A 12,820-nucleotide genomic window follows, 5' to 3' on the forward strand; every position below is an offset into this window, starting at 1 on the left:
CTGTTGAGCTCACGAGTCATGCGTCGGTGGGAGGATGAGTGGCTGGAAGCGACTGAGAATAAGCTCCGTATAGTCAAGCCCACAACGCGTGTGTGGTGTACTTCCTTTCAGCCCCGTCGACGGGACGAGGTTCTCCTCATTCGGCTTCGGATAGGCCACAGCCCTATGACGCATGGCTTCCTGCTCCGGCGAGAGGACCCTCCAGTGTGTGGTGGTTGTGGTGTCCAGGTCACTGTGCGCCACGTTTTATTGGATTGCGTTTTATTTTCTGACCAGCGGGCTGCGGCTGACTTGCCAGCGGACCTGCCATCTCTTTTAGGCAACACTCGGACGAATGTGGTTAAAGTTTTAAAGTTCTGTGCCACGTCAAACGTTTTTACAAAGATTTTAGGGAGAGGATCTTAATTTGCTCACTGTGTGACAAGCTCGCCCATATTTTATGTAAGTGGCCAGCCAATGGCAATTTCCTGTGGCATTCTTGTTGCTACGTTTTCCCTTTCCTTCCGTTTTACTTTCTTATGTAGCATTTTCCTTCTTTTCCTGCTTTCTTTGCGTGTGTGCTTCAGTTTTATTAGGTCTGTCCACATTCGTTCCTTTTAATGTGTGTCATGGCGCTGATGACCTCGACGTTGGGCGCCCATACGCCCATACGCCCAAACACACAAACCTAGTCAGCCCACATAAATACTGCTCATAGTCTCTCATGTGACTCTTGGGGTCAATGGAAAGTGTCGGTTTGTTTCCCTTTAGAAACTAAATTATTTTTAAAGCGGTGTTTAAGGTCCCCATTCAATAGAACGGTCGGCAATATTCGTTTTATCGATGTGTGTCAACACGGCTACTAAAACAGGAAAATAACCAATAATTGAGAAGCGATTCGAATGCCGCCCTGCTCCATGCTGCCTAGTACCGCCATGCAGCAGTAGCACCACTCAGTCGCTAGTGTACTGGTTGCTCTTCCAGTTTTGTCGCTGTTAATACACATCGATAAAACGAATATCGCACTACATTAATGCCGCGCGGGATTAGCCGAGCGGTCTAGGGCGCTGCAGCCATGGATTGTGCGACTCGTCCCGGCGGAGGTTCGAGTCCTCCCTCGGGCTTCGGTGTGTGTGTGTGTGTGTGTGTGTGTGTGTGTGTGTGTGTGTGTGTGTGTGTGTGTGTGTGTGTGTGTTTTTGTCCTTAGGATAATTTAGGTTAAGTAGTTAAGCTTAGGGACTGATGACCTTAGCAGTTACGTCCCATAAGATTTCACACACATTTGAACATTTGATTTGAACTAGATTAATCTGGAACCACTGTATCGAAATAAGTACGTAAAACTGCGCTTTTAAAAATAGCTTTGTTTGTAACGGGAAACTAACCGACGTTTGCCGTTGGTACCGGGCGTCACATGAAGGGCGTGGTGAGCTGTGTTTGCCTGAGCGTGCTCCCATCTACACATTGCACAAATGACGAGAGAAAATGCGTCTGACGGGTCTTAAGAGAGAAACCCTGTATATTGAGCTCCAGGTCTAATAAACTACCTGTTCCCCATCCTTGATGTGGCGCTAGCGAAGGATAGCTACATACACAAGTCAAACAAAAGCGTTTTGTCTCTGTTTTAGTACTTGTTATTATATTTCGAAACGAGACGTCTAGTTTATACATACAGTTATGAACTGTAATATTTTGATGTACACTGATATCGTAGTAGGTAACTGTCCATGCACTCGTGTTTGTCAAATGTGATCATGATATGCCGAACGTTTTACCATTTGTACCTTTGTTTGAGATGTCCCACTTGCGCTTGACAATGGCTCAAAAGTCGAAATTCCGATATTAGTAACAATAAAGAAGTCAAATGGCGATTGTTCTACCATTTAAAAACTAAATTATGAGGTCCCCAATAAAGGAAAGACACTGTTCCTAATTTTTTCTACTAATTACTAGCTTTCACGTAGTTTAATTGTTGAGGCCATTGGAGGCTGTATTTCTAAAATAAATTGTGAGAGCGCTGGAACTGCAAGTGGTAAAATAACTTAGGCGCAATTTCGTTTTTCTTTTGCATTGGGGACTATGACACTTTGCTTCATCTACATCTACACAGATGCTCCGCCAGCCACCGTACGGTGCGTGGCGGGGGGTACCTTGTACCACTACTTGTCAGTTCCTTTCCTGATCCACACGCAAGGGAAAAACGACTGTCTATATGCCTCTGTATGAGCCCTAATTTCTCGTATCTTTTCTTCGTGGCCCTTGCGCGCAGTGTATGTTGGTGGCAGTAACACCCTTGGGAAGTCAGCTTCAAATGCCGATTCTCGAAATTTTCTCAGTAGCGTTTCTTGAAAAAAAAAAGTCACCTTCCCTCCAGGGATTCCCGTTTGTGGTCCCGAAGCACCTCCGTAACACTTGCATGTTGTTAGAAACTCCCGATAAGACATCGAGCACCCACTCTCTAAATTTCTTCGATGTCTTCCTTCAATCCGACATGGTACGGATCCCAAACACTCCGCTAATACTGAAGAATAAGTCCCACCAGTGTCTCGTGTGCCGTCACCTTTACAGGTGAACAAAACGTTCCGAAGTTCTCGCAATAAACTGAAATTGACCATTCGCCTTGGCTACTACAGTTCACATGTTCGGCCCATTTCATATAGCTTTGCATCATTACGCCGATAGGGCACAAATCGCAGAATATCTGAGTGACCACCATCAAACGTTCATTTCTGAGGAAGAGGATGTGGAACAAAAATGGAAAAAATTCAGAAACATCGTCCAGTACGCCTTAGATAAGTTCGTACCGACTAAGGTCCAAAGCGAGGGGAAAGATCCACCGTGGTATAACAATCATGTACGAAAGGTACTACGGAAACAAAGAAAGCTTCATCATAGGTTTAAGAGTAGTCGAATCATAGCTGATAAGGAAAAGCTGAACGAAGCGAAAAAGAGCGTAAAGAGAGCAATGAGAGAAGCATTCAACGAATTCGAACATAAAACATTGGCAAACAATCTAAACAAGAACCCTAAAAAGTTTTGGTCATATGTAAAATCGGTAAGCGGATCTAAATCCCCTATTCAGTCACTCGTTGACCACGATGGCACCGAAACAGAGGACGACCGAAGAAAGGCAGAAATACTGAATTCAGTGTTCCGAAACTGTTTCACTGCGGAAAATCGTAACACGGTCCCTGACTTCAGCCGTCGCACGGACGCCAAAATGGAAAATATTGAAATAAACGATATCGGAATTGAAAAACAACTGCTATCACTTAGTAGCGGAAAAGCATCCGGACCAGACGAGATACCCGTAAGATTCTACAGTGATTATGCTAAAGAACTTGCCCCCTTTCTATCAGCAATTTATCGTAGATCTCTGGAAGAACGTAAAGTACCTAGCGACTGGAAGAAAGCGCAGGTCGTTCCCATTTTCAAGAAGGGTCATAAATCAGATGCGAATAATTATAGGCCTATTTCGCTTACGTCAATCTGTTGTAGAATAATGGAACATGTTTTATGTTCTCGTATTATGACGTTCTTAGATAATACAAATCTCCTTCATCATAACCAACATGGATTCCGCAAACAGAGATCATGTGAAACTCAGCTCGCCCTATTTGTCCAAGAAATTCACAGTGCCGTAGACACTGGCGAGCAGATTGATGCCGTATTCCTGGACTTCAGGAAGGCATTTGATACGGTTCCGCACTTACGTTTAGTGAAAAAAATACGAGCTTACGGAATATCGGACCAGGTTTGTGATTGGATTCAGGATTTCCTAGAAGAAAGAACACAACATGTCATTCTTAACGGTTCAAAATCTGCAGATGTAGAGGTAATTTCGGGAGTACCGCAAGGAAGCGTGATAGGACCTTTATTGTTTACAATATACATAAATGACTTAGTTGACAACATCGGTAGCTCCGTGAGGCTATTTGCAGATGACACGGTTGTCTACAAGAAAGTAGCAACATCAGAAGACTCGTACGTACTCCAGGAAGACCTGCAGAGTATTAATGAATGGTGCGACAGCTGGCAGCTTTCCCTAAACGTAGATAAATGTAATATAATGCGCATACATAGGGGCAGAAATCCATTCCAGTACGATTATGCCATAGGTGGTAAATCATTGGAAGCGGTAACGACCGTAAAATACTTAGGAGTTACTATCCGGAGCGATCTGAAGTGGAATGATCACATAAAACAAATAGTGGGAAAAGCAGGCGCCAGGTTGAGATTCATAGGAAGAATTCTAAGAAAATGTGACTCATCGACGAAAGAAGTAGCTTACAAAACGCTTGTTCGTCCGATTCTTGAGTATTGCTCATCAGTATGGGACCCTTACCAGGTTGGATTAATAGAAGAGATAGACATGATCCAGCGAAAAGCAGCGCGATTCGTCATGGGGACATTTAGTCAGCGCGAGAGCGTTACGGAGATGCTGAACAAGCTCCAGTGGCGGACACTTCAAGAAAGGCGTTACGCAATACGGAGAGGTTTATTATCGAAATTACGAGAGAGCACATTCCGGGAAGAGATGGGCAACATATTACTACCGCCCACATATATCTCGCGTAATGATCACAACGAAAAGATCCGAGAAATTAGAGCAAATACGGAGACTTACAAGCAGTCGTTCTTCCCACGCACAATTCGTGAATGGAACAGGGAAGGGGGGATCAGATAGTGGTACAATAAGTACCCTCCGCCACACACCGTAAGGTGGCTCGCGGAGTATAGATGTAGATGTGTAGATGTAGATACTTAAATGACTTGACTGTGTCAAGCAGAACACGAATAGTGTGTCCGAACATTACAGGTTTGTTCTTACTACTTATCTACTCGACCAAAGGGCGAACGTAAGAGCAACTGGAATCATTTAACGTAATTTTTCTGAATTTTTAAAAATCCCTCCACTTAAAGTTTCCCATTAAAGAAGAAAATCGCCAATAGTTACACGAAATGGACTACTCTGCAATGTGTTTATAAATTTATAGTAGACAAATTTGAATACGGGCGAACTCTCATCGCCGTTATCACAGAAGAAAATAGGTGACGAGTTACTGACGATTTTCTTCATTCGGAAATACTCTAAAGCTAGCCGAAAATGCGCTGGGAAACTGTAAATATTCTGCCCGAGTTTGCGCTGAGAAAGTGGTACTTGGAAGTCGCGCTGTGAAGTGTTGGTTTCGTTTCCTGGTCGCGAAGGGCGTGTCCGCCACTGGCCGTGGGCCAGCTAGGAGGTCGTCACAGCCACCTCACCCTCCTCCTATGCCACCATGTCTGACGGTAACACTGGCGGCACGTCAGAGAGAGGATGGGCTTCTCACTTCCTCATCGAAATCTTATTGTGTGTTATACTGTCACTCAACATTTAGAATATATTTAAAAAACGCCTTACCCATTTCGTAAGTGATATGAAAAGACTCGAGAACCACCACAAGTAAATTAGGCATTTTACTTTTTGCTCGTCTTGCGCCCAACTACAATAGTCCACCAGCTGCGTGAGGCATTAAAATTGGCTATACAGAGGAACTGTTTAGAAGCAAAGAAACTTTCGTTCTCATGGTTTGTCTGGCAAAAATGTCTATTCTAAGGAGCATTTTTCGTCAAAAGCAGGTATCCTTTTGCGCTAAATTGTTATCGGAAATATCTCTACCATCTGTCAACTGGTTACGTACTCGCCGCCGCCCTTTCCTCCAAGTGTCTAACTACGTATTTAGGAAGTACCACCGGGAGATACACGCCGAGGCGACAAATGTCGTGGGATACCTTCTAATATCGTGTCGGATCTCCTTTAAACCGGCATGGAGTAGCAACTCGACGTAGCATGAAGTCCTTGGAAGTCCCCTGCAGAAATATTGAGCCATGCTGTCTCCATAGCTGTCCATAATTGCGGAAGTGTTGACGTTGCAAGTTTTTGTGCACGAAATGACCTCTCGATTATGTCGCATAATGTTCTCTGGGATTCATGTCGGGCGATCTGGGTTGCCAGATCGTTCGCTCGAATTGTCCAGAATGTTCTGCAAACCAATCCCGAACAATTGTGACCAGGTGACATGGCGTGTTGTCAACAATAAAAATTTCATCGTTGTTTGGGAACAAAAAGTCCATGAATGGCTGCAGATTGTCTCAAAGTAGCAGAACAGAACCATCTCCAGTCAAAGATCGGTGGTTCAGTTGAACCAGAGGACCCAGTCCAGTCCATTCCATGTAAACGCAGCCTACGCCGTTACGGAGTCACCACCAGCTTTCAGAGTGCCTTGTTGACAACTTGAGTCCATGACTTCGCGAGGTCAGCGCACACTCGACCGCTACCATCAGCTCCTACCACCTCAAATCGGGACACTACTAACTAGGGCACAGTTTTCCAGTCGTCTAGGGTCCAACCATTACTGTCACGAGTGCAGGAGAGGCACTGCAACAAAGGCACTCGCGTCGGTCTTCTGTTGTCATAGCCCATTAACGCCAACTTTCGCCATATGTCCCTCATGGATTGCTGCAGTAGTTCCGCGCCGTGTTGCTTTTCTGTTAACACTGACAACGGTCGCTTTGCGAAGGCCGCCATGAAATTTGGTATTCTCGGGACACTCTAGATACTGTGAACCTCGGAATACTCCTTTCCCTAACCATTTCCGAAATAGAACGTTCCCTGCGTCTAGTTCCAACCACCATTCCGCGTCCAAAGTCTGTTAATTCCTGTCGTGCGTCCGTAATCACGTCGGAAATCGTTCCACAGGAATTACCTGAGTACAAATGTGAGCTCCGTCAGTGCACTGCCCTTCCATACCTTGTGTGCGCGATGCCACTGCCATCTGCAAATGTGTTTATCGCTATCCCATTACTTTTGTCACCTCAGTGTATTTCTTTAGTCAGTGTTCCGTCACTAAATCTCGCTGCAGGCACGAATATTGTTGGATGAGTGAATGTCCGGGCGGAAAATACTAGGCATAGTTGTTGAAAAATTTTGTTGTATAAATGTTGCAACACTTCGGTCAGATTTATTGTAAGCTACTGTTCATGGGAAGTCGTTAGAGCAAATCATGCGTCCAGAATGAAGTAGCAGAAGTATATCCTTTTCTTGATAATCCTTATATACGAATCAGTCTGAGAGATGAAAATCAAATTCGAAATCAACGTTTCAAACCGTTACTTTGCTTTGTCGTACGTGTAAATGCGCTCCACTGATTTACTCAAATTCATTGTGCGGCGCGTATTTGCACATTCTTGTCGATCGTTCACTATTTCCCGTTCAGTGTAATAGGGAATCAAGGAAGACAAAAACTGAAGAGGAGACTGTGCTCTTGACACACATCCTGACATGGTCTCGGTAGCCCTCTCGCAGAACGAATAAGAATACAGTGCGATATGCTCTTGACGAGACACTGTACTGGCTGTTCCCAACTCAGATGTTCGGAATTCACCCGTCTTGACTGAAAGCACAATAATTCCCTTGCCTATCTCCGCAATTCCGCAAACATTTCTTTAACGTTCGTGTGGCGATTAAGAGCTGTCAGAAACTACGCAAGCTCCTCTTAGTGAAAATAATTTTGTAAAACAGCTCAGAGCCATTAATCGGATTTTGTTTCTATCAAACAGCCGCTTATACCAAGTGGAGGCGTGTTTCCATTTGGGATAGGAACCCCCTTGTATTCTTAAACCGCAAGAAAGGCAACCTATGGACACACATCCTCTCGTGAGTCACGCTTCATGAATCAGGGGCGGATCCGTTATCTAAATTTACCGCGCCCTGTAGAGACGCCGGAAACGACGGGTCGGAATCCGGGCGACGAGAAATTCCTCAGCCTCAGCGTTCCAGAGGATTGTGGCTTCTGCAAACAACGCTTCAGAGAACATCTTAGCAGGCGTTATGCGTAAAGGCTGTGTTCATGGAAATGTCTTCCGCGATCTCCTCCTCCCCCCCCCCCCCTCCCCGTCTCTCTCTCTCTCTCTCTCTCTCTCTCTCTCTCTCTCTCTCTCTCTCTCTCTCTCTCTCTCTAGCACTTCATCTTTACTTTTACTCATTTGAAAGTTTCCTACGCTTTCCAAGTCTTCCAAATGTTTGTTCAACTATGTTCCACCAGTGACCACTTCGCACTTTCGTTTCACGAGGCGTGTGACCTCAGAAGATGTAATACGTACGCATTAACTGGCTTACAGTAATTCATGGGCTATCTCTTCTTGGTGTAAAATATGACGCCTCCTCAAGACGTCACGGACGTCTATAAGAAAACCGAACACACTACTAAAATTACGAGAGTACTCCCTCAATTAACTGCTCTGATGAAATTGGAGCAGTTGATTGAAGGACACAACTCTTATAAAACTGATAGTAAAAAAACGATATTTGATCGGATTAGCAAAATCGATTTTGGACTAACATGTAAAAATACGACAGCCAAAATTGTTTTCCAGAATTACATCTTCGTGTTCCCTCAGTTGTCGCGTGTAAACGTGTTGTGTACGTCATTCAGCCATATCATACGAGGTCTATTCAGAAAATAATCTAACGCTCTGAATTGGGCACAACGGGGATCGTAGTGACATGCGGTTGGCATACTAACTGGAGCATTACCTCCTTTCTAAGCACGTGTTGTTTGAGTATTGATATCTTGTTAGTTTTCGTGGTATTGAGTACAACGTGTTTGTTACAGGCGATTTTCTGAAGCAACGATGCAACGTAAAATTTCACATGTAACTCGGAAAATTTTTTCAGAAACATTTCAACTTTAGCAACAAGCTTACGGATATGGTGTTCTGGGTCGAACGCGATGTTACAATGGTTTTCACGATTTAAAAGTGGTCGTCTGTCAGTTGAAGATGATCCTCGATTGGGAAGGCTTTCCACTTCAACTTGTGAATTTCATGTTCAGAAAATCAACTATCTGGTGCGTGCAAATCGCAGATTGTCTGAGAAATTGCAGAGGTCCTTACCATCTGAAGTGGGTCATTCCATGAAATTTTGACGGAAAAACTGAACAAGCGTAGAGTTGCAGAAAAAATGTGCCTCGTTTGACACAAGAGAAAGCAAGTAATGGACGTTCTTTGGGAACTCAAAGAGCAAGCCATTGGCCAATGACAGTGCAAAATTCAAGCAAAGGATGATAACAGTTAAGCAAAGGCTCAGAAAGGTAACGAAATCTGTGTTTACGGCTACGACATTGTGACAATAGTTCAGTCCTCACAATGATTGGTAAAGATCCCCAAGACAGCACGTCAGTACCGATCCAATGTCAGTGGTGATCGTTGCTTTTTCCGACTTCATTGGAATTGAACAAGGTGAACCAGTGAACCGTGTGTGCTGTCAAAAGGCATTTTGCAACAATTACGTGAAAATATCCGCGAAAAAGAGACCAGAGTTGTGGCACCATGACAGCACACCCTCACACTCATTTCTCAGTTCATCAGTTGTGCCAAAAATCAAATGACTTTCCTCCCGCAGCCTCCTAACTTTCTGAGAATTCTTCTCATTTCCAAAATTAAAACCAGAGCTGAAACGACACCGTTTTCAAAGTATTGATGATATCGAAGCAAAATCATCAGATACCATAAATGCCGTGTCAAATGAAGCTATCCAGGGCTGCTTCGCGGAATGGTAACACCGCTAGGAAAAGTGTGTATAGGGGAGTACTTTGAAGGGAATGACCGAAAATCTGTAAAATTAATAATGTTAAAAAATAAAGTTATGTTTTTTCTGAACAAACCTTGTGATCATACACAGGGGCTTCTGTTACAGTCAAAAGGGTATATTGTCTAGTCGTTATAATACACTGAGCAAGATCGTGCTCTGGTTAAAATATTGGCCTCATACCAGGAAGACTTGATTAAAATCTGTCCTGTCATCCTAACGGGTTTCTGTGGTTGCCCTAGCGACCATCAGCTATCCAAGGAAACTGCTATATTTCCACCAGCAAAATGAGACTTGAAAGGCTTTACAATGTTTTTAAAAAGGATCTAAAAGCTTTAAAGTGATTCTACAAAATATTTGTGTAGAGATATTACATAATTGTATGCGTGGAAATAACTCGTTGTTTTGACTGTCATGGTTTGCGAATGTTCATTGTGTGAACCATTAGTCACACGGCACGCGACCAGTCCATAGTCCAATACAGCTTTCACTTGCTCCATTGTGTCCACATCGACGTCACACATCTGCGCTAATAAGTCTTCGTAAGTCAGCGATGTTGAGTGGATGCAGAGATGTGAAAACAGTTTTTGATGTAACCCAACAGTTAAAAATCACTCGGTTGGGTGAACGTGGGAAGGCATGCCAGCAACCGCAAATTGTCAGGTAATGCACGATACATCCATTGTTCTAGTATCCAAGAACTCACGAACATCGTTGTGGAAGCCCAGTGGAGCATAATCCTGTTGAAAAATGAAATTATCACTGTCCTCTCGTAATCACGGAATGAGCCTCGCTGAAGCATGTCTCGCAAAGAATATCTTAACGATCTTTGCCTCTGCAAATCTTGAGAAAACACCTTGACATTAGAAAGCAATGTGGGGATTCGTTTCTCCTCATATTCGCACACTGTGCCGTTTTACTGCACCGTTCAGCCAGAAAGTCGTCTCATCGCTGGAAAAATCATCTTCCGTCAATTGCTGCAGGTTATGCAAAACGGTTTCCGTAAACGTTTCATCGCTTTGTGGAATGGCTTGGTGCACATGAATCCGATGTGGTTCCATCTGCATTCCCTCGGCACGTGCTAAAGAGTTGGTCGTGGAAATCCTAGCTCGCGCTGGCACAAGACGTTGAGGGCTTCTGATGAATGTTTCACTGATCCGTTCAACCTGTTCCTCAGCTGGCTTGTATGAACTATGAGGTGAACACGATTTTAGAGCACGAAAGAAAACTTTACTACTGTATATATCGCTGTTTTTTTTTTTTCCTTCTTCGTATTGCAAAGCACTGAAGATTTAAGAAGCTAGCAACTTAGCAGGATGATAGTACGCATTACATGAAAGCGTGTTTATTGACATGTCCAGAGAGAGAGAGAGAGAGAGAGAGAGAGAGAGAGAGAGAGAGAGAGGTGGGGGTAGGCGTCATTGTAAAAGTTTCACGTCCTTTCTGAACAGACAAATGCAATCCAACAAAAATACATTCCGTTGTCCTCCGTAAAATTACTCCAGAATTTCCCACAATGAGCGTTTAATAGAAATGAAAGAGGATTTTACTCTCAACATTGGTTGAGTGGAAAACAAAATAATGATTAATTTATGGGCCTATTTACACGAAGTAAAACCTGAAATGAAAAATCTCTTTCGATACGCTTTATTTTTAATATGTAGAGGCAGGGAGCAGTGAATGTATTACAGTAGTATGCGCCGTGGCTAGGACAAAATTTTTACTTGCGCATGTGGAGTTCGCTGTTTCTCTTCTCACACATGAGCCGTTGCTTGTTCTTTACCCCAGATAATCCCTCTCAAAGTACTTGGGGATTAAGTTCAGGTCAGGATCCTCACGACAGTTCCCTTGGTTGTGCGGAGCGTGTGCTGCAATCGGTGTGGTCCGTTCGGGTGGTGCGGTCACTCCAGTATTCGGCGCAGGCGCACGCGCATGTAACTCGAGCAGGATCTGTTCTAATTTTGTCGAGGGGCGTCTTTCGGGGCAGAAAATAGCTCGTGTGCCTCAGTGGGGGGCATCGTCACGAGCCAAATATGGCGGCTGGCCACTGGGCGCGAGTCCCCTCCACGACTACCAGTCGGCCGTCTGCACTATAGCAGGAACGACAGCTGCGTTCCAGGCGGAAAACCCATCAGCTGGAAGTGGCGGTGTTAGGGGTGGTCGGGTCATGGGAGGGGTGGGGTAGTGTGTTCAGATTTACCGCACGAGTCATCATCTATGGCCCCCTTAGTCACGCGGTTTTCGTCGTCGCTAAGGCCAAGGGATGAGGCCAGTGCTCCGTCGCCGGTCGGTCGGCAATGCCGCGCCGCAACGGGAATGTCGCGGTTCGAACCCCGCTCGCGGTAACTTCGCGCCGTCGACAAATGGCAGACGCGTCGGGTAGTTCGGGTGGACGCCGCGGCGGTGCGCCACCCGCACGGGAACACCAACCTCAACAGGGTTACCACAACCGCCGCTGGCGGCAGCACCGGAGAGGCGGTGGCCGCGGTGGTTGGCGGCGCGGCCGCGGCGCAGCGCGCGGAGCGCAAGACAGCGCCGTGGGAGCGTCAGCAGTCCAAGATGGCAGCCGTGGGGTGCTGACGGCTATGGCTGACAGTCCTGGAAGAGGAAGTTTAAGGTCTCCACAATTACCGTCTGGAAACGACAGCTTGACACCCCCCAGGGGCAGGGGATTAAGTCGGCATCCGGCAGCCAGAAGCCCCTTGGTCGAGCGCAATCGCGCTCGTCGAAGAATTTCAGAGGCCTTAGCGACCGCTAATTCTGCAAGCACGACTAGCGTCTCCGTCGCAGAGGAAAGTGTTACGAATCGGCTCCATGGCAACATTGGCAGCAGAGATGACAGCACCAGAACGCAGCCGCTACAGCAGCATTCAACTTCTGCCCCACTTCCGACGCCGCCGCCAAGTGAAGATGATCCAAACGTAGACATACGAAACATAGAGAGACCAGCTGCTGAAGGTAGCAGCCAAAGTGACCCTGAAGAAGCGCACGACCCCGAGACCGAAGAACTCTCACGCCTGCGTTGCACAAGCGAGAGAACAGAAGTCATCGCCGAAAGAGAAATAATTCGACAGAGGAGATGCGCCGATTATCCTGGCTTCGCTTTCGGATCGTCTATATTTGGTTCCGATACGATGATGAAGTTCAACATCATAAGAAATGAACTTCAGAACATTAAAAACTCACAGCTAAAAAGGGTTAGTATGAATTTGT

The 12,820-nt window shown here is 45.3% G+C and overlaps 1 protein-coding gene across 13 annotated transcripts in view; it reads left to right on the plus strand.

Annotated features, from left to right (window-relative positions):
- The window catches only part of LOC126198733 (tropomyosin), a 176,120-nt gene that overhangs the window by 90,374 nt on the left and 72,926 nt on the right, over nucleotides 1–12,820 (plus strand). For 2 of the 13 annotated variants that reach the window (XM_049935254.1, XM_049935255.1), the window contains exon 1: nucleotides 11,956–12,804. The exons of 6 other annotated variants lie outside the window; for them this stretch is intronic. In XM_049935254.1, coding sequence (XP_049791211.1) covers nucleotides 11,971–12,804 — 834 coding nt within the window. In that variant the 5' untranslated portion in view covers nucleotides 11,956–11,970. Of the gene's footprint in view, nucleotides 1–11,792; nucleotides 12,805–12,820 lie in introns of those variants that run through there. 5 more of the 13 variants (XM_049935259.1, XM_049935258.1, XM_049935256.1 and 2 more) reach the window with 5 other exon arrangements.

The sequence above is a fragment of the Schistocerca nitens genome, chromosome 8, assembly GCF_023898315.1.
Source record: "Schistocerca nitens isolate TAMUIC-IGC-003100 chromosome 8, iqSchNite1.1, whole genome shotgun sequence".
Taxonomy (NCBI): Eukaryota; Metazoa; Arthropoda; class Insecta; order Orthoptera; family Acrididae; genus Schistocerca; species Schistocerca nitens.